This window comes from Columba livia, chromosome 24 (genome assembly GCF_036013475.1).
Source record: "Columba livia isolate bColLiv1 breed racing homer chromosome 24, bColLiv1.pat.W.v2, whole genome shotgun sequence".
NCBI classification, from domain to species: domain Eukaryota; kingdom Metazoa; phylum Chordata; class Aves; order Columbiformes; family Columbidae; genus Columba; species Columba livia.
Window position 1 is genome coordinate 1,955,974 of NC_088625.1, and position 20,527 is coordinate 1,976,500.

Consider the following 20,527-nt stretch of genomic DNA (forward strand, 5'->3'; position numbering starts at 1 on the left):
TCATTTCCGATGAATCATCAAGTCTATTTGGCTGGGAAAGTGAGGGGGGGGGGCTAGCCAGGCATGCAACAGAGGCAGGAGGAGGGCATGGGAAGGGCCGCTGCATGGCACCGGTGGGGGAGTGGGGCTGGGGCCCAGCACAGGGTTGCTGGGGCTGGCAGCGTGAGAGGTGCTTGAGGACACCCAGGAAGGACGCTGTGGCACAGGGGAACCTGCAGCTTGGCTCTGGAGTGATTCAGGGTGGCTGGAGAGATGCAGTCCATGCTGCCCAGGGCCCAGAGCACAGCTCACGCTGCAGGAAAAGCAAGCAGAGGAGAAAAGAGGATATGCAAAGGTTCAGAGTCCCTGGGCCCAGAGCTGGAGGAGAACACTCTTGTTGCTCCTGGGAGATGCTGAGGCTGCTCTGGGCCTGTCCTCATGTGAGGTGAACGTGGGTCAGTGAGCTTTGGGAGTCCTGTGTGAATAGGGAGTGTGAGTATGGGAGGCAGAAGAAGGCTTTGATGGAGAAGAAAAGCCCAGTGCTTTGTCCTCCAACACAACCCTATGGCTCTGATTAACCCAGGTGCAGAACCAGGCTGCAATGGAGCAGGGGCACTGGACCCAGGTGTCCTGCAGTGCTGGCTGTGGGCAGCTCACCCCACCTCTGGAGGTTTGTTGTGCTCCCCCACGCCTGCATAGGGGCCCGTCTTTAGGCTGCAGGAGGAGACCCGTCGTGCTTGGGCTGGGTGTTTGCCCCTCGATAATAGCGGCCTTGTGCAACCCTGAGAGCCCCTCCGCCTCCGGGCCGGCCCCCAGCCAGCGGGGCTGCTCTGGCCACCGCAACTAACGGCTTTTCCACAGCCGCTCTGTTCAACAGCTGTGCAGGGGTTCTGCGCACCACAAAGCGGGGCCGTGCCTTGGGGCCCTGCCTCGGGGACAGGGACGGGGCTTTTCAGAGAGCGTCCTTGCAGGGCTGAGGGCAGCGCATGCAGGGAAACCGAGGCAGAGCAGGGCCTGGGGCGCAAGCCCTGCAGAACTTGGTGACTTGCCTGAGACAGCACCACTGTCATGTCCCTGCTGCTTCCTGAGGACCCCACTGTCCCCATGTGTCTCTCAGAGCCCAGGCAATGATGAAAAGTGGTTTGGTCCCCCTGTTTTTGCGTTTGCCTTTGTAGGTTCAAAGCCAACCCAGAAGCTGTGGCTGGGCTTTGGGGCAGAGCAGGGCTGAGCAAGGCAGTGGGTCAGTTCTGCCCTGAAGCACTGCCAGCCAGATCCACTGACCCCTGGAAGTGGGACTCTTGGGGACTGACCCCTTTCTGGCATTCCGCAAGCCTCTGTGGAATCTGGGTCGCCCCACACCTCTGCCCCCTCCCCTGCTTAATGATTTCCACCTCCAGCGCCCGGCAGTCTGCTCCTATCAGCCTGTGCAAGCCTGGACAGGCAGGACTTGGCAGACTGTAGGTCTGCAAGCAAAGCTGGAGCGAACTCCTCCAGCAGAGCTAGAAATGCCTGAAAACGACCTGTACCGAGACGGGGAGAGCATTTGCTCGGAGCTCAGAGTTACGGGACCTTCTGGCAGAGCCGGGCGCCCGCGATGCGCGATGTGTCACCCGGGCGACGCGCGGCGGCGCCCGGCCGGCTGCCGCTGGGGGGTGACAAGCGGCCGCGGGCGGTGGGCAGGCGCCGCACCTTCCTCCTCCTCCTTCACCTCCTCCTCCTCCTTCGCCTGACGTCAGCCCGCGGCCCCACTCAGTCGCGGGCGGCCGGCGGCGGGCATGGCTGGGGGGCGGCGTGCGGCCGGGCTCGCCCTGGGCTGGGGCTGCTGCCTCCTGCTCTGCTGCGGTGAGTGGCGCCGGGCGCGGTGGGGCCGGGCCGGGCCGGGCCGGGCGGTGCCGATCCGTGCCGCGGGCGGGCGGGCGCACCTGCGGGCGCGGCGGCGCGGAGCGCTCCGGGGCGGCCGGGCAGGGGCTGCGCTGCGGAGCGGCGGGTGCAGCCGCCGGCGGGGCGGGGCGAGGGGCCTCGCAGTCCCCGGGCAGGGCTGCCCCTTCCCCCGTGCTGCTGTCGCCCCGCGGAGCGCCGGGCTGCAGCGGAACACCGCTGGGGTCGGTCGGCTGGCCTCTGCCCTGCCCGGCCCTTTCCTAACGCCACGCTGCGCGCTCCGAGGGGTGGCAGCCGGCGCGGTTTGCCCTGCAGAGCCGCCCCGGGGCCAGCCCAGGCAGCCAGCAGAGCTGACGCCCTCGGGGTGCTGCCTGGCTTAGGGCTAGGAATGCCAAAATTGTGGTGCCGGGGGGCCTGGCTTTGAGCAGCCCCTCGAGCCTATGTCCTCGTCTGTGCGTCCCCGGGCTTCGCGGCGGCGGCGGCTCTGGATGTGGGGAGCCGCGAGTGCCCCATTCTGCTCTCGGTAACCCTTTGCAGCCCCCCTAGGGCAGTGCAGGGTGCGGGATGCCGTCTGCATCGCCGGGGAGGCTGGTCCGGTGGCCAGGGAAGGTGGACGGTGCAAGGCAGGTTCCTGGAGCCGTGCTCCGTGGGGCAGAGGTGCCGGGGTGTAAGGGGCAGGGTGCCGGGGTGCCCCCACGTGTGTTCAATGTGCAGCAGGGTGAATTGGTCGAGTTTATTAGGAAGCATCCACCCCTTTCCTTCTAAGGAGTTTTCCCCCGAGCGCTTTGTTTCTCTTGGCTTTTTTCACGCTTTCTTTTTTTATCCACTTTCCAGTCAATTTTCACCTCCAGGGTGGGGCGGGGGGGGGTGGGGGGGGTGGGTAGGGAGCTGTATTTCCTGACCTGTCCTGCTCCTCACAGCATGCCGTCCCCTCGCCGGGGGCCATGGAGTTGTCTCAGTGGGGTGGCTGCTCCCCAACGCCTTCTCACCTTGTCCCTGCCCAGCCGTGCTGCGGAGGTGGCCCCAGGCGCTGGGGAAGCCTGCTCTGGCTAAGGCGTTGGCACGGTGGGAATGCTGGACACTCAAGCCAAAGGCAGGCTGCTTCCACCGCTGGCCCGCGCTGGGATCCCCTTCCTCACAGCACATGTGCCGAGCGAGGTGTTTATTGGTTGGCGGCATTGGGGTGTTTGCAAGCCCAGTCGCAGTGAAAGGCTTGATGCTTTCCAGAAGAATGAGGGGCCACAGCCAAGACATCCCCAGATGGGCAGGGGGGCTCACTGTGCTGCCGGAGCAGGGGGCTGAGCCCACACTGGTGCTGGCAGTGCCACCTTGGCCCCTTCTGTGCGGCCGTCTCCAGCTGTTGGATCTCTGTGGGTGTTGTTACCCGGCTGCATGGCTGGGCTCGTGAGCCTTTCCTCTCCTGGTGCCCATGGCTGGGTCTTGATGGAGTGGTGGAGTTTGTTTGGGTGTGCAAGGTGCCAGTCCCTCCTGCAGCAGAGCCTTGGCTCCCTCCCCGTCCTCAGCACAATGAGGGCTGGGGCGGAGGCTGTTGGGTGCTGCCGGTGGTGCTGTTGCTGCAGGGCTGGGGCTCTACGCCCCGTTTCTTCTCTCTGTGAGAAAGAAGGGGCGCAGGTGATCCCACTCCACAGGAGCTGGGGGACCTGTGCAGGGTGGCCTTGCCAGGGCAGCGGAGGACAGAACATGTTGAGAGCAGGAGGGATCTGGCTGCAGCTGATTTCTCTGAGAGGGGAGTAGAAACCTTTGGAAACCTCAGGCATCCCATGTGCAGCTCTAGACTTCTGTGGTGCCCCTCCTTTCACCGCTCTGTGCTGAGGGCTCTGTGCTGGGGACTCTGCGCCGCCAACGCAGCCGCGCTCCTCGCCGGCTCCCCGCACACCTCGGCTCCGCAGGAGGCTGGCGGAGGGGCTGTGCTGCTCCCCACCCCCTTCTCCGGCTCTAAAAGCAAATCTTTGTTCTTGTGGAGCTCTGGCTGCCGGCCGGCTGTCCGCCAGCCAGATGGAACGGCACGGGGGCTCTCCTCCCTTCCCTGCTTGCTTGCTGCAGACGTCCTCTCTAGATCTCTAGGTCTGCCGCTGGAGCTGTGCCAGGTGCTTGGGGTGCACAGTGCGGGCTGGAGCTCAGCTCTGCAGCCGGGCTGCTCCACGCGTGCCAGTGGGTCTCCAGCCCTGCCTGGCTTTCCTCAACAAACTGGTGGCTGCAGTCATGCTGGGTTCAAGGGTGGATGCCATGTCTCCAGAGCTTGCTATGCCGGGGTGCTTGTGCACAGTGCCTCTCTAGCTTGCCCGCACACCTCGCAGGCTGTGGGGTATGGAGCTGCAGGAGGAAGCCTTGTGTCCCCAGGGTTGTGGGAGCCCTTGTGTCCTCCAGCTAGCCACACTCATGGCGTTCTGGGTGCTCCTTTCAGCCTGGGGCAGGGCTAGTATTCGGCCTGCCCCAGGGGAGGTGGGGAGCAGCAAGCCCTTGTTCCAGGCAGAGTGGGGGCTGCGGCATACATGTCCACCTCCTCAAGGGCAGTGGATGGGTGGGAGGGACGTGCGCCTCGTGCCAGCCTCAGATGCCAGCCATTCCCCAGCTCTGAGCTCATGGTTTCTGCTGCTTCGCTGCCTGGGTGAGGGCTCTCATGCCGAGCAGGTCAGTGGGGCAGGCCAGCAACTCTCCCTGTCCCAGGGCTGGCTCTGCCTGAGGCCCATGCTGAAGGTCTAAAAATGATGGAGGGGGCAAAGTCTGGCCTGGCTGCCTGCAGCTCAGAAGGGTCAGGGCTCAGGCAGGACACAGGGGGCACACCCCAGCCCCAGGCATGCCCAAATCTGCAGGTTCCTGGTTGCACCAGGCAGCCAAGTTGTGGCTGTACAGGTGGGCAGGTACCTCCGATGCAAAGTTATCTTTTCCTGTGTACACTCAGTCCAGTTTCCTGACCCCAGTGCATGCTTATCTCTTGGGCTTTCACCTGTTTTTCCAGTACCTCCTTTCCGGTGCAGAGCTTTTCTCATCCCTCTTTACTTGGTGCCAACTGTACTGTGCCTAAGGCACAAGTGAGAGCCAAAAACTGGCTTTTGGGGTGTTCTGAGGTGGCTAGTCCTGTGAGCCAGGACCCTTGTTTTGGGCAAAGGGCTCGTGGCTGCATTTTGGGGCTGTGACAACACGTAACCAGTCCAGACAAAGAGTATTTTATGGGCACGGCGTTGCCCTTTGAAGTAGCCCCACTTGTGATCCTCCATGGCTGTTACTGAGCAGCGCTATCAAGGGAGCTGTTGACACAGCTGGCTTCCTCCAGCCTCTTGTCTGCAGCTCCCACACCTGTGCTGGGCCATGGGTGCTGAGCTGCCTGACCATGTTGCTGGGGGCCAGACTGCTGTCCCCTCCTGCAGGGCTGCATGCCAGCCCAGGGCATGCAGATGCCCATTGCTTTGTTACCTGCGGGGCCAGCAGCGATGGCACTCCCAGCTATCCTGTGGCACAGCCCTTGCCTGTGCTGCGCCCTGCTGGGGTGTCCTCCCGCCAGCCCCTCGGGAAGCTGCTCTGTTCCCTGCCCTGGATCGATAGCCATTACTTTCCCCTGCTGCTCTGGAGCACGGCCAGGATCTCCATTACTGCTGCGGGCAAGCGGGCAGCTGAGCTGGGAGGGAAGGTGGAAGGTGGGGTGCTGGGGTGAGCAGGCTCCGCTCTCCAGGGGTGCAGCGCTCCCTGCCTTGGCAGTGTGCAGGAAGATTTGGGGGTTCAGCGGTCCAGCTGCCCATTTCAGCAAGGCTGAGGTGCCATGGGGAGGGCAGGTCTGGCAATGGGGTGAGTGATTATCTCCTGGTGTCCCAGGGAGACTACTGGTGTGTTTCCTGGCCCCTCTTTGGGAACAGGGTCGGTGGCCTGAGCCTGTGGGTTGTCTGGATGCAGAAGGCAGCATGGTGGCAGGAGTGGGGCTGTGCTCCTGGCTGGCGCCCCGGCTGGGCTGGAACATGATGCTTGGGGGATGCTGGTGCAGGATGTGGCTCTGTCCCACGCCCTTCAGGGGATGGAGACCGGGACAGGCCTGGGCTCAGCTTTCTTGCTCACTCAGACGTGGCGGCTTCCCACCCCTGATGGTATCTGTCCCACAGCTGTAGCCAGCAAGCTGGAAGTCTCTATGCCGGCAGTGGTGGAAGTGGAGAGTGGGGGCACAGCCAGGATCGAGTGCAACTTCTACATCCCTGGAAATGGTTCCTACACCTCCATCAACTGGTTCTACGTGAGTGCTGGCCCGCAGCAGGGGCCGTGGCTGGTGGGCTGGGGTGCAGGCTAGCCCGTGGCTTTCTCCTGGGCTCCCTGTCAGCCCAGCTTCGAACTCCTGCCTTGCAGATTGACCGCAACAACTGGGTGAAGCTGTGTCACATCACGGACAGCAAGATCCTGGAAGAAAACACAGGCTACAAAGGGCGGCTGTCGGTGGGCGAGGACAAGGCCCTCTCCATCAGCAGGGTGACGATGCAGGATGCCAGGACCTTCGTGTGCCAGGTTGGGGCAGGTAGCCATGGCACAGGCGAGAACCGCACTGAGCTCCACGTCTACAGTGAGTGATGGGGCAGGAGAGCAGAGCGGCTGTGCATCTGCTCTGTGGGGCCATCGGGGGATCCCATCCCTCCTAATACGTGGGCTCTCCTCCCTTGCCTGCTTCTTTTTCCAGAGGTCCCCGAGGCCCCTGAGATTGTGGCCAACCCAGGGGGCATCTCCGTGCACAGCAGTGACATCCCGCAGGTGAGGAAGGGCCCCACGTGGGGCAGGAACGGGCTCCCAGCTGTTCCAGGCTCCCCTTTCCCCACGGGGACACGCTGTGCTCAAGGCTCTCTCTGCCAACGCAGATTGCCCAGTGCATGAGCAAGAATGGCTTCCCAGCCCCAAACATCACCTGGCACAAGAACGGGCAAGAGCTGCAGCAGGAGGACAAGAGTGAGTGTCATGGGGACGGGGAACCGCACCTGCCTGCCTGGGAGAGGGGCTGGGGCACTTGAGCTATCTGGGCCTTCACTAGCTGGGGACTGGCAGCCCACGGCCACCCCAAGCAGCCCTGTGCTCCCAAGAGAGCCCTCCTCGCCTCCCTGTGCGCTGGGAACAATGGCTGTGTCTCCTGCAGTGGTGAAGATCACGGCCACGCGGACTCGTGAGTCGAGCGGGCTGTACACGGTGAGCAGCACCCTCTTTGCCCGTGTCACCCGGGAGGACCGCAACTCCCTCTACCAGTGCACCGTGCACTACTGGCTGCGGGGACAGAGGCACGCTGTGGAGTCGCGGCGAGTCAATGTCACCATCTTCTGTGAGTTGGGGGCTGGGGACATGCCTGCTGCCCAGCGCTGCGTGACCCTGCGCCAACCCTCCCTGCTCCCTCCTCCCCAGACCCTGCAGAGCACTTGAAGCTGCAGGTCATGCCATCCTCAACACTAGTGAAGGAAGGGGATGATGTGAAGCTGGTCTGCGAGGCCGATGGGAACCCAGCACCTGTCTTCAGCTTCTTCAAGAGAGAGGTGAGGCTGGAGGGGACCCGGGCAGACAGCTTGTGTCCTGGCTGCTCCTTGTCCCCTGCCCGGAGGGCTTGGGATGCAGTGGCTGGAATGGAGGGTGGCTGTGTGGGGCTAAGGGCTCTGCTTTCTCCCCGCTGCCTCCAGCTGGAGGACAGCTGGCAGGACCTGACGCCGCTGACGGACCCCAACAGCGGGGTGCTGAACCTGCACGATGTGAATAAGAGCAGCAGTGGCCTGTACAGATGCCAGACCCTGGACCTGGATGACATGAGACAGCTGGAGAAGGATGTGGAGCTTGTTGTGAACTGTAAGGCAGAGGGGGGGACCCTGCGCCCCTCGTGCTGGGTGCCCTGTCCCTCCTACTCACCCTGCTCTGGTCTACATCACTCTCCTAGACATTGAAGGGGTCCATGTGAGGATGGAGCCTTCCTCATCCCCTCGGGAAGGGGATAGCGTGAGGCTGAGCTGCAATGCCCACAGCCCCGTGGCCCTGGACTACCAGTGGAGGGATGAGAAGGTGAGCAGGCATATTGTCGTGCTCAGGGTCAGTGAGCCTGGGCTTTGCAGCAAGCTGGGAAGAGCCAGGAGCTTGCTTCATCTCTCCTGGGAGATGCCAGGGGTAGGATTCCCCCTTGCATGGGTCTGCGTTATACGTCTCTACCTCTTCACCTCCTGGCCAGTACTGCAGAGAGGTCCTGTGCTTGCAGGCTCCCTCCCTGTGTGTAGGAGGGCGGGCTGAGCCCCTTTGGACAGCAGCAGAACTTGGGGAGCTGGGTGCAGAAGTGCCCAGTGTTTGGGGCTCATTGCTGGGGGCATCCCTTCCCAACAGGGCAGGAAGGTCGCAGAAGGGAACCAGCTCTTCCTGAGCAACCTCACCTTCGAAACCTCCAGCAACTTCAGCTGCAAGGTGATCGCACCAAGCGTGCCGGGGCTGGAGCAGAGCAAGCAGGTGGCCGTGACTGTTCAGGGTAAGAACGGGCATGTGTGCGGGCGTGCTGCCCTGCCAGAGCGAGCCCCATCCCACCCAGCATCGGTCCTGTTCTCCTCTGAGAGCTGTGGGTGTTTGATGTACCTTCTCCACAGGGAAGCCGCGGATTGTGGACATCAGTTCCCCGCTGTATGTGCGGCAGGACGAGGTGGTGAACCTGACCTGTAAGGCCATCGCTTTCCCCAGGCCCTCTGTCCACTGGAACGTCAACGGGACGGTGAGAGCTGGGGAGGGTGCAGGTCCAGGCTGTGCACTGGGGAGGGATGCAGGCCCATTGCCTCAGGCACTGAATCCTTTGCTCCTGAATCTCCCCCTGACAGGCTCACGAGTACATTGAAAACCAGCACATTGCCAGCAACCTGACAGTGCGTGTGAACCATGACCTGCTGCGGGCAGGAGCCATGTGCAAGGTCTCCAACGCACTGGGTTTCAGCGAGAAGCACATCCAGCTACTGGGTAAGTTTCAGGCACTGCCCTCTATCCCGGGAACCCAGAGACACGTTAGTCACCCTTGCACAGGCACAGTCCGTGCTGTGCTGCTGTGGTTGAGCTCTGTCTCTTTGCCTCCCTTCCTGCTCTACCAGTGGAGCCCATCAGAAAAGGTCAGTCCCCTCACCGCTCCGGGTGTGGAGAGAACGTTGCCTGCTGGCTGTTGTGCTGCATCTCACTGCTCCTCTCCCCCCGCCGAGCCTTGGAGACTCTGTCTCCGCCTGTTTCTGCAGCGGTGTGGAAGCTGCCTGCTTTGCCTCAGCCTGTAGACCAACGAGGCCACCAAGCGCAGCTTCCTGCAGCCCGGGCCTGCCGGGGACAAAAGCAAAGGGGTGGCCTGATGTATTGCAGGAAACGCTGTAAGACATCGTCCTATGGCATGCGAGCAGAATGCAAAGCATGTTCATGCAGAAATTGCCCAAAAAGAGAATTTTTGTAATGACAACTGCATCCTGTGGGGCGCTGGAGAAGCACCAAGAACTGGAGTCCCCATAGTGCTTTTTTGGAGGAAGGGGTCCTTCTCTTGCCCCTAAGGGGTTGCAGTAATGCAGAAGCTGGAGAACATCAGGGTGGGACAGGCGTTAATTTCTTCCACTCTTCTTGTGTGTAGATCAAAAGACACCGGAGAGCAAAGGGGTGATCATTGTGGCAATCATCGTCTGCATCCTCGTGGTGGCTGTGCTGGGGTCTGTCATCTACTTCCTGCACAAGAAAGGCAAGATCGCGTGTGGCCGCTCTGGGAAACAGGACATGTAAGCACTGCTGCCCACCTGCCCTCCCAGGGAGTCCTTGGGGCCGGAGGTGCTTGCCATTACTCATGCTTCCCATCTCATAGCACCAGCTGCTCCCAGCCCAGTGCGGAGGGACACGATAGTGGGGGGGATGCACTGTGCTGGGGTCTTGGCAGCCGCTTCCAGCTTCCCCAGCCTGGGGTCCGCACTGCTCACCCCATCCGCACAGGGAGGCGATGAGGAGGACAGCAGAGTGGTAGAGCAGCCGATGGACTCCTTCCCAGGGCGGGACTGGGCAACCCAAAGCTTTCTCTGGCCTTTCTCTGCCCCGGCCCCACTCCAGAACATCCCCTGGGATGGAGCCCCAGGGCTTGGCCTCGCTCAACTGGCCATGTGCCCTCTTTGGTCTCGCAAACATGTCTCAAAATTGTCACCTCCCTCCCCTAGCACAAAGCCAGAGGCACGTAAAGACAAGATTGTAGTTGAAGTTAAGTCAGATAAACTTTCCGAAGAGGCGGGGCTCCTGCAGGGTGCCAACAGTGAGAAGAGACCTGCCGCTGACCAGGTAGGACAGAGCGTCGTGCGCTGCCCTTCCCCAGGGCCAGGGCTGCTCCCGGGGCTGGGAGCAGAGGTGAGGAGTGGACGGGGGCGCTTCGAGGTAATGCTTTTCTCCTCTCCGCAATGGGCCTCCATTATCCATCATCAGCGCTCGAGAGGGGCCGTGGGAGGGAGGGGAGGTGACAAAGCTCCCAAGAGCAGACCTCCCCTGCGCATGTGCCGCTCTGCTCTGTGCCAGCCCCTGGCACCTCCTGGGAGCACGCTGCCCATTCTGCTTGGCACTGCCTTCTTCCGCGCTCCTTGGAGCCAGAGCCAGGGTCCCCAGGGGACTCTGTGACAAGGAACTATACAAACATTGGAGCGGAGGCTGGGAGAACGGGCCCTGCTCCGGCATTTTTGAGCTCTTGGTGCAGGATGAGATGAGTCTCCCAGGCCACGTGTTTGTCTTGCACTTGGGACTGAGAGCCGCCAGGGGCCTGAGCAACTGCTCACAGCATTGGTGCCAGACCATCACTGTGCTAAGGCAGGGCTTGCGTGTCCTGCAGAGCCACAGGATGTGGCACCTGAGCTTGCAGTGGGTGTTTTTTTGCCTTAGACCAAGAGATAACCTTTTCCTGGTCCTGCTGCCCAAGCAGCTCCTGCTCAGCGCCTCCTGCCCTGGGGCAGATCCTCAGCCCGGGCCAGCAGCTCTGCCCCATTGCATTGCTGCCCATCATGCAGACACCTGCAGTGAAGGACCTGGTTTTATGTTCACCCCTAACTGCTTTGTTTTTTTTCCCTCTCTTTCTGTTTTGTCGGACTGAAGAGCGAGAAATACATCGATCTGAGAAACTAGAGAGGGAATCTACTAAGTGCTTTCTTCCTTCAAGCCTTTCCTGCTCTTGGATTGCCTTGTCCCACTCCTGCTCCAGTACCTGGGGAGCACAGCCAGAGACAATTACTGTGTCACAGTGCTGAGCCCCAATGTGCAGGGACGCCCCACTGACTCACCTGTTACCTCAACCGTGGGCTTGCAGGTTGCAGCAGCGCCTTGGATTTGCTTACTACTATAGAGAAGCCAACAGCAATATTAGAAAGAAATATCCCAGTGGAAAAAGACTTTTGCAGGAAGTTTGTCCTGTACGTGTGTGGTAAGGTTTTGATGTGTTTTAACCCAAACTTGCTCTGAAATGCTGGTGAAACGTTACCTTTGGGATGCGACAGGCACCTTAGATGTAGTGGTGTGGTGAGGCTAGATGAGCGAAGAATGGACGTGGTGTGCTAGAGCGGTGTTTGCCAGCTGCTGGGGAGGTGTTAGTGCTTTGCTTTTCCTTTTGAGCTGTTTCTTGTCTTGTTGGTGGAGCCCGGCGTGTCTCGGCAGTGCTGTGCGGGCAGGGGGCTCTGGTGGGTACCTGTGATCCCACGGGAGGCGAGTACCTGGCGGAGCAAGGGCAGGGGTGCCCATCTCTTGGGTGCATGCCAGACCAAGGGCTTATTGTCACTGGTTTGTAGCGTAGCCTTGCTGCTGCAAGGGGGAGGGTGTCTCCCCACCCCCCAGGGAATTGGATTGCTTTTAGGAGGGCTTTACAGCTGCTGGCAACAGCAGGTCCTGGAGGCCCCCTCCAAATTTAAGGAATATGAGGTCAGGGCCAGTCAGCGATGTCTCAGGGTTTTTTTGGTTCATTTGGGTTTTTTGTCTGTTTGTTTTTATGCTGAATAATTACCAGCCCCAGGTAAAACTGGCTTGTTTCTGTGCTTTGCTGGCGCCTCTGGCCCCATAGCCAGAGCGCTACAGCAGCTGAGTGGTGGAGAGGGGAGACGGACAAGCAGCCTGCCTTTAGCTTCTGCTATCCCAGCCTGCAACCATGCCTTGTCCTCCTGCCTCCCCCTGGAGATATCACCCCCCACAGCCCCTCCTGGCTCTAAGTCATGTACTCTCAGCCCTGTGCTGCCCCTTGGGCAAGGGGTGAACCCGGGTGACAGGAGAGATGTCCCCTGGCGCTCCCCCAGCATCCTCCGCCGGTAGCGGGGAGCACGCAGCAGCCTGGCAGCCAGCGACCTAACAAGCGGTGAGCTATACTCATAAGCTACAAGTGTTGTCCAAGCAAAAGCTTTGGTTTATATATATTTTTGTTGGATTGTGTGTAAATTTCCAGAAGTTTTGTCTGATACTTGCAAGGTTTTTTTTTTTTATATATATGTGAAAATAAAGTACAAAGATCAAAGCCGGTTCTGAGTTTGTTCTCGCTAGTAGCAGTCCCACCAGGATGTCTACGCTGTCCTTGCTTGATTTCAAGGCTTCTTTCCCCAGGAGCAGGTTACCAAAGCTGGGACTTTCACCTAGGACACGGGTTTAAATCAGATGCCATGTTTCTACTTGCTGTGGCTGGTAAAATAATTCTGTAGATTCTAGTATCTATATCTATTCTAATATTATCAGCTAATACAGACACTAATAACTACCATTCCTAATAAATCTACTAATGTATTCTGATAGATGATTGTAATATTAGATTGTAATATATAATTATATTACTAGTGAGGGTAGATACCAAAAGAGTAGCACTATCAATAGAAATTAATAGAGCCCAACAGTAGAATCTATTAGATGCTTATATTAATAGATACTAATATAGATACTAATAACTACTTAGAATCTAGTGACAGACTTAGCTCTAACGGATAGATAACAAGACATTATAGCAGATAATTATATTGATAGCTACTACAGATACTAATAGATGGTAATGGATTTTTTCTCCTTAAAGAATTCTAATAGTTTATAACTGTTATTCATATACTGTGACTCACCTGGCAGCTTTGGCTCCAGTTAACTGGATTGATGGGGCTTGAGACCAGCAGAGCCCATGTACCACCCCATTTGACTCTAGTTCCTATTACTTAACCCCTCTCATCTTCCTTTGAATCCCTGGTGATGTCTCTGAGGGGTTCAGTTGACTGCTGTTAACCCCCCTGTCCTCATTTGACCAGGGTTCGCCTGACCTCATTTGACCCCGGTGTCCTCATTTAACCCCGCTGTCCTCATTTAACCCCACGGTGACATCTTTTAGGGGTTCAAATGACCTAAGCCAACCCCTGTATCCTTATTTGACCTATGCCCTCATTTGACCCCATGGCAACAGCTTTTTGAGGTTCCAACGGCCTCAGTTAACCCCTGTGTCTTCATTTGAGACCTGTGTCCTCATGTGACCCCAATTACCCCCACTAGAGCAATTAGCCCCATTGCTGAGCAGCATGGTCGAGTACCGGAGATACCTTAGCATGGTTCGGAGCAGTCACCAACTTCTGCAATAGAGCAAGAGGAACTGGTCTAAACTTTCTCACATTTCCCTCCTGCGAAAGGCCCTTTTGGGAAAGAAAACAACAAAGATTGCCTTTTAAAATGGAAAACATTTGCCTCAATCAGCAACTGTCCCAGTTTATTGCCACCTCGCCTTAAACCTCAACACATTTTCCCATTATGTTTTGAGGGACAGACAGGGCATCACCAAAACCAGGTAAAACCCTTCTGGCTCTCAAGAGTATAGGTACATATAGGTACACCAGCAATCGATGCCATAAGACCCCATGAGGCTTTACAAGTTAAACATTTAAATTGTGGCCAGGTCTAAGCAACAGAACCAACGCAACCCGGACAATATGCTACAACAAAGGAAATTTTATTTAAAAATAAAACTTTTTGTTTTCTTTTTACTGACACAGGTGAATGAAAACCCAAACAAAGGAGCTCTTAGTGGGCAGCATACAAGAATGGAAACAATTAATAAATAACATTAGTATAACCTCTAAACATTAACAATGCATTTGCAAACAAAACGAGGACTTTAAACCAAGTGAACCTTAAAGCTCAGCTACTCTCTGTAAGAATATTTACCTTCTGTTTTTCCTTATTCTTTACAGATCTGAAAGGATTAAATACTGCTATTATATTTTATATTAATGACACTATTATACTTTTTTTTAAAATATTTTGTGGAAATCTCAACATTTTTAACACTGATATCATACAAATCGGTATTTGTCATTCAAGAGAGAGAAAAACTGCTCCTCCCCCACTGGGAATTTAAAAAGAGAGTTCTCTTAGGAACTTTTAAAAATTAGCGGGGAATAAGGACCCTTATTTTTAAGTGGCACCTTTAAGAAAGTGCCCTGGGAGTTGCATTTTTTTCTTGCTCAACTGAAAATGAACAAAAAAACACGTTTACAGTAATGACCCTGCCTCAGGATTAGCTACAGTAATGCAGTCGGTCTAGTGCAGGAAGCAACATGCTGTAGTCCGAGCCTGTGTGGCTCCCCAAGGGAAAGGCTCAGTGAAGGGCATGCGGAAAGCTGCTGGGGGCGAGAGCAGGTCCGCTGGTTCCCAGCACCCTGTGCCCCAAGCTCAGCGTCCGCGGGGGCACACGAGCAGCAGGCAAGACCCCCGCACCCCTGCCAGGATCACCTCAGATTCCCATCCAGCTACGGCAGCGTTGAATGGACCAAGTCAGCCAAAAACCCCGTTCAGAACAGACCAACTACACTCGCCTGCTTTCCGCAGCTCGCTTTGACTGGTCCCGCACGTTTTGTGCCCGGCTCTGCCTGTACAAAATGTCTTTTGCTTGCTTTGCGTCCCGGTTGACAGGTAGGGGGAAACCTGACATTTTTTACGAGCAGAACTTGTATTTTGTTACAAGCAAAACCAATCCTGTCCTACAATTCTACTGTCTTCACGCCAAGCTTAGTACAGCATCAGTCCAGACCAGTGGTTGTTAGTAGGAACCTCCACAGCTGAAATACTCCAAAACACAGTGTCCTAGTTGAAGTGACAATTGCCCATCTTTCTCACCCCTTCTTTTCACCCCTTCCAAAGCAGCCTCGCACTCAAAGGCATCTTTACAGCTGCTCTAGTTTGGGCTCATTGTTTTCACAGGGGGTGGATACTCAGATCCAGCCTAGCGATGCAGCATTCTCTTCAAGAAAGGCACTAGACACGTTGGTTGTGGATGTTTTTAAATTAGCATCATAAAGTTAACTTCTTAAGAATAAAGATCAAGGGAAAAAAGGATAAATCAACCTTAGGCTTACCTTTCTGAAAGAACAACAAGAAAAATACACCGTACAGTGCCTGGACTGACTTCACAGAGCACAGCCATAAGACATGGTCAGGACTCTGCTGCACGTATGTCTAAAGAAGAAAAGCCAAGACTTAAGTTTCTTAAATCAGTTTGAGACACAAAAAGTGCACGGAAAGGACACATGCAGAAAAATTAGTGATACATGCCACAAAGACTGCTCTCTCTAATCACTAACAACTGGAACAATACCCATAGGAACATCTCTCGGCACATAAACCCCAAAGACAGGCCTGTAACAGCTCTAGGCGTGACTTAACATTACAACAAGCCTGTAATAAAGGGACAGGGCATCACTACTCTGATCACACACACTGTGCAAGACAAGAGTTAAGGCTTTCTAGCTGGCTGGACTTGGCTCTTACACAGCCTTGGCAGCGACACCTCTGCCTGTGAGAACCAGTCACACTCACACTGAGTTTACACAGCAAGTGAGAAGTGAAGTGGCTCTAACCCCAACAGACTACACTGGAGATAAGAAGAGGGAAATAAAACCATATTGCTCCCTCACAAAAGTGTTTTTACCTGGGTCTCCAGGACAAAGCCAGGAAATATGTTTCATACACTCGGACTGCGTGCTCAGGCTCCCAACCGTAACGTGAGAGAACAACCGGAGCCGCCGCACGCTCCTGCCTCTGTGGCACCAGCGCTGGGCTCGCTCCTCTGGAAGCTCCCACCAACACGCTGAGGAAGAAGAACAGCTCTTCTTCCTCGAGTGCAACGGGCACTGGCATCACCTGCTGTGTAACTCAGCACCTTCAGACCCTGCTCTTGGCTGCGCCTGACCGACCTCTGCAGCGCCGCACAGCACCGTGCCCACTGACATCAATCTCACCAGTGTGCTGCATTGCTTCGTTTCAGCCCTGACCCCAAAATAGCAACAGTGGTGGTGGCCTGGAAGTGTTGCAAGAGATCTCCTTACGGTTTCAGAGAACATCTTCTTTACTACAGAGAGGCAGGGAGTAAAGCTCATGCTTTTAAACTGCCTGGACCCCACCACATCAATTTATAAACTTCTAGAGAGAAACCTATACTTCACACAAACCAAGCCTTTTATGCTTAGCTCTCTTTGCTAATACTTGTTAAATCCTCTCTGCCAACTGCAAGTCATTTCTCTGAAATCTGGGCCCAGCTATGAGGTTCTTTAAAAGGCCAAACTGCATCCAACTGCCATAACCACTCCAACAATATTGCAAGTTGCAACTCTTTGCCTAATGACTGCTGCTGCTCTTAGATGCAAATAACGCCAGACATACCTCAAAAGGCTAATAGCCTCTCAGGATACACAGAGCACCCGTCTGTCTGTCAGGCTGTGATGCATGTATCCCTGCTTCATTTAAATCCTCTCAATAGGAACCATGCACTTCTCGCACTTCAAGCACTTACGAACAGAGTCAAGGAGCTGAGTATGCAAGTCAGGTTTTTCCAAACTAACAGCTGAATACTGACTTCTAAAGCCGTGTGATCATTTCACAAACACACAAGTTTCCCAGATCTGTTTTAACACAAGCTCCGGCAATACCTTAGAGTAGTGGAAATGGAAAGAGCCCCCCATGCTGTTTTGATAGCTGTGCAGAGAACTGCTGCATTTCTTTTACTGCAAAGCAGGTTAAGACACCAACGAATACATCAGCTGCATCTACCGATTCCACAAAACAGCCCGGCACAAAGACAGTTGGCTCCCGCAAGAGCTCTCGGAAAGAGATGATGGAATGTGCGTGAAGGCCACTAGTCTGAGACAGCCACCATGCAATTAAGATAAATAAAGAATTATATTTACCACGTGCAACACTCCTAGAGAAAGAGCGCATGGGAGTGTCCAGTGACAGCTGCTCAAGCCCAGCAGGGCCACAGTCAAGTCTGAGCATTGAGGCACAAAATGCTCGAGGCTAAAGAAGGAGAAGCAGCAGCCAGTTCTTTGCTCTCGCTCAAATGATTCCCACCTTCTCCCACCTCTCAAAACCACTTAAAACTTCCAGTACGTCTGGCTGCCTGGAATCTGGTGCTACCAGTGCTGCTGGCAAGAGGACACGCGAGAGAAATCCAGCTCCCAGCACTGCCAAGATCAAAATGCCTGACAGAAGCTATCTCAGGCAAAAGGGGAGGACTTGAATCATAAGCAGTAAGTGCTATTATTACAGGCAAGAAGGAAACGCCACGGCAAACGGGAAGTAACCAAAAGATTCTTCCAAGGTCTCTTATTTATTCCCAGCAGAAAAGGACCTCCCAGCCGCTCTAAAAAGCCTGAGCCAGACACACAGCAGCAAACAGATCCAGACCCAGTACCATGAACCACAGGACACACCACACTGACCTCGAGACTTTGTTTCTCAGAGCATTCACTTAGAATTCACAGCACAAAACACTCCCCCCAGCCTCCAGGGCATCAGCTTGGGGATCCCTTGTTGTGATACCTTTCTCTGCCAACACCCTGGAAATAAATCTGTTCTCTCAAACAAGAGGTAGGGGTAAAGGACTCCAAGACATACACTGTATAAAAGACCATTCTGCTCCATTTCATTCCACTGCTTTGAAATCTGGAACCACAAAAACCTGACAACTGATTCTCGTAAGAGGCAGGACAGACCTCAGCACGAAGTCTCTAAAGGAACCCCCTTCCCCTTTGGTGCACAGCTGGGCTACAGCTGCCCAGGCAGTTGGTCCACAGAAGGTGTGGAGGTAATGTGCTATGTGGCCACATGTGCAGGAGAGGAAATGGAAACAAACTCCCGGAGAATATTCTTGGCCATTTCAATATTGTTATGTGCAATGACCAGTGCTTTCTGAATGTCCTGATATGAGTAGCCTTGGCTCATTAGGTTCTCGATCTCACTGGAGAGTTGCAGCGATGCGCTGGTCCCACTGCCGGCTCCGCCTGTTTGGCAGCTCCCTGCTTTCCGCTCGGAATTTATTCGCCGTGGTAGTGGCTTCGGTGGCCTTTCTGGAGCTTGAGAGCTATCTGCAAAACCTGGAAGGAAAAACTAATGCATCACTTGAGAGAAGGACATGTGATTCTTGCTTGGAACAAAGCGGGAATAACATTAGACTGCCATTTGAGAAAAAGGACTACCCACTTCTCTCCCACCAATTGTCTTTTGAAACTGATTAAATTTCAGAGACCATGGGTCAGTTTGCAAGGGGAACTACTAGCACAGCTTTTTTGGTAAATGATTAAGAAACTAAACTGTAGCGCACAATGCGTGACAACATAAATCTGCCAAAGCGTATCCCATACTAGTCAGGCTTGCTCAGCACCAGGCTTCGGCAGCAGCCAATACCCAGTATTTCAGAAAACAGCATATGGTTCCCAGAGCAGTAACAATCAGCACCTCCACAGCACTTTTCATGAGCGGATCTCCTAATGTGACAAAGCAGGGCAACAGCACTGCTGTCTCAGGGCTGTAGAAACAAAGAACGGTCAATGATTAAGCACGGAACTTTACCTGTGAGCAGGGTGTGAGCTCTTTCTGCCCCTTCTTATCCCTGTCTGCCACATTCTACAGACAGAGGGACCAGCGTGGAGCGAGGCAGGGAGGAGTGCCAAAGCTAATAAACCTCTCTGCACTAGTGAACTCCAAAGAAGGGCAAGCAAGAAGGGAAAATGGTGAAGCAGGTGAACAGAAGACTCACTGGGACAAGTGGTCCTGGGTATAGGAGGCTGAGAAGGAATAAGAAACTCACTCCTCCTGCTTAACAAATTGTCAGGGTGTTCAGACATGCTGAAAGCCCCCCAACTGGAAGAGTTTCAGAGCTTCCTTCAGAGCTGCTGTGTAGTTGTAGGAAATAAGTCAAGCATTTTTCAGAAAGGCTCTTGGAGAGGTGAGGATTTGGGTTTTCCTTGCGGCCCGAAGGGCAACATGTCCTCTGCTCCCCGGGGACGAAAAGCTGACCTTGCTGAGCCACTGGGTCCCTGCTCAAACGAACTGACAGCACCAAACAGTTCACTTGTGCCATCTGCTGGCAACGACTGCAGCTGGGACTGAGACAGAAGCTGTGCAAGGCCAGCCACGTCACCTTTTACTTGAACAGGGATAGGTAGTCATGTTCTGAAGTTGTGTTTCACGCCCTGGTACGACAGGTGTGCCATGTCGTGCAGGGAACAGCGGCTTAAGGAATATCCTTTAAGCTGAGGAAAGGTTTTCCCAGCTGTGATTTAAATGTGATTTGCTGCACCAATGCAGCGCATTCCAAGTTGTAAACCAAACTCAACAACTAAGAACCAGTGTAAGTCTGTTTGTAAACCTGATTTTACAGCTTCCATACAAAACCGTGAGTCAGAGGGAGAAGTTTCGAGCATGCACGGCAAGCCATCAGTACCCACTACAACGTGAAGAATAAGGGTGTCCTCTAACCTGTTACAGGGTCATTTTCCAAAGACATTCGGCTGAAGGCAGGCGTGGCATTGGAGATATCAGACAGTGTGCGACGAGCAATAACAGCTGGTAGCGGTGGTTTGGGGACATCATAACCATCTTCTTCATTTTCTGACTCTTCGGGGCCGTTGCTGGCAGCGGCTGCTGCCAGATCCCCTTCATCTGGAATAAGAGGCACGTTGTGAGCTCCAGGGCTGAACAGAGCCCCTGTCTCTCAAGGCACTCTGCTCTCCTGTAGTCCGCAAACATTGACAGGACACAGAACTAAGGTTTTGCTGCCAGCACTCCACATTCAGTGGAAGCTCTTTCCAGAAGGCAGTATTAGATGTGGGCTGACGACTGCCTCACACACAAAAAAACTCAAAACCAGCAATATTTTAACAACTGTTGACTATTTTTACAGTGCATTCCAACTGGGCTTCTCGACAACATCCCCACATGCAGTCTGCAGCACGCAGACCCAGATGTTTCCACATACATCCTAGCTATTCTAACAGCGAAAGCAAGTAACAGTTAATTGGGCCTAAAGTGCTGTTCCAACTGGGACGGATTCATTGTACCTCAGTTTCTGAGTTGTTTTTTAGCACGCTCACTCACCGGAGTTGTTGACAGGCTCGAAAGCAGAGGATGCTGCTTGGGAGTGGATGTTGTACATTGCTTCATACATAGAGCCATCCGTCTGCTGGTTGCAGTCTGGAACTCTGAGGGAGAGAACACACATTTCCCTTCCGACAAGTGACAGTGGTCAAGCATCACCGCCACCTATTCTCTGTGAGACTGCACAGATCCCTGCTTCAAAGTCATATCACCACTGCTCTCTGAAAGAATATTTGTTCCAGAAAATGCTCTATCACAATACAGCATAACAGCCTAAAAGAGTTTAATTGATACCACCAGAACACCACGTTTTAAA

The 20,527-nt window shown here is 55.0% G+C and overlaps 2 protein-coding genes across 3 annotated transcripts in view; one reads left to right on the plus strand and one right to left on the minus strand.

Annotated features, from left to right (window-relative positions):
• Window positions 1-1,623: 1,623 nt before the first annotated feature.
• Window positions 1,624-12,334, plus strand: MCAM (melanoma cell adhesion molecule). 2 transcript variants are annotated; one of them, XM_065040289.1, is made up of 15 exons: window positions 1,624-1,821; window positions 5,970-6,097; window positions 6,208-6,418; window positions 6,533-6,603; window positions 6,708-6,795; window positions 6,980-7,159; window positions 7,240-7,367; window positions 7,509-7,671; window positions 7,760-7,881; window positions 8,194-8,332; window positions 8,448-8,569; window positions 8,673-8,808; window positions 9,452-9,593; window positions 10,020-10,137; window positions 10,936-12,334. In XM_065040289.1, the coding sequence occupies exons 1-15, from the start codon at window positions 1,755-1,757 to the stop codon at window positions 10,963-10,965; spliced, it is 1,845 nt and encodes a 614-aa protein (XP_064896361.1). In that variant the 5' UTR covers window positions 1,624-1,754; the 3' UTR covers window positions 10,966-12,334. The 2 variants fall into 2 exon arrangements, with proteins under 2 accessions (XP_064896361.1, XP_064896363.1); XM_065040291.1 differs by lacking the exon at window positions 10,020-10,137.
• Window positions 12,335-13,768: 1,434 nt separating this feature from the next.
• CBL (Cbl proto-oncogene) overlaps window positions 13,769-20,527 on the minus strand; it is a 35,158-nt gene continuing 28,399 nt past the window's right edge. The window contains exons 14-16 of the mRNA XM_021285268.2: window positions 20,212-20,315; window positions 19,594-19,776; window positions 13,769-18,209 (exon numbers count right to left, since the gene is read on the minus strand). Coding sequence (XP_021140943.2) covers window positions 17,929-18,209; window positions 19,594-19,776; window positions 20,212-20,315 — 568 coding nt within the window. The 3' untranslated portion in view covers window positions 13,769-17,928. The remainder of the gene's footprint in view (window positions 18,210-19,593; window positions 19,777-20,211; window positions 20,316-20,527) is intronic.

What these genes read in the sequence shown, in the direction of transcription:
- MCAM (XM_065040289.1), top strand. Translation starts at nt 1,755, where the DNA reads ATGGCTGGGGGGCGGCGTGCGGCCGGGCTCGCCCTGGGCTGGGGCTGC. An exon ending in TGTGGAGCTTGTTGTGAACT is followed by an intron (nt 7,672 to 7,759) that starts GTAAGGCAGAGG and finishes TCACTCTCCTAG; the next exon opens with ACATTGAAGGGGTCCATGTG. An exon ending in AGAGACCTGCCGCTGACCAG is followed by an intron (nt 10,138 to 10,935) that starts GTAGGACAGAGC and finishes GTCGGACTGAAG; the next exon opens with AGCGAGAAATACATCGATCT.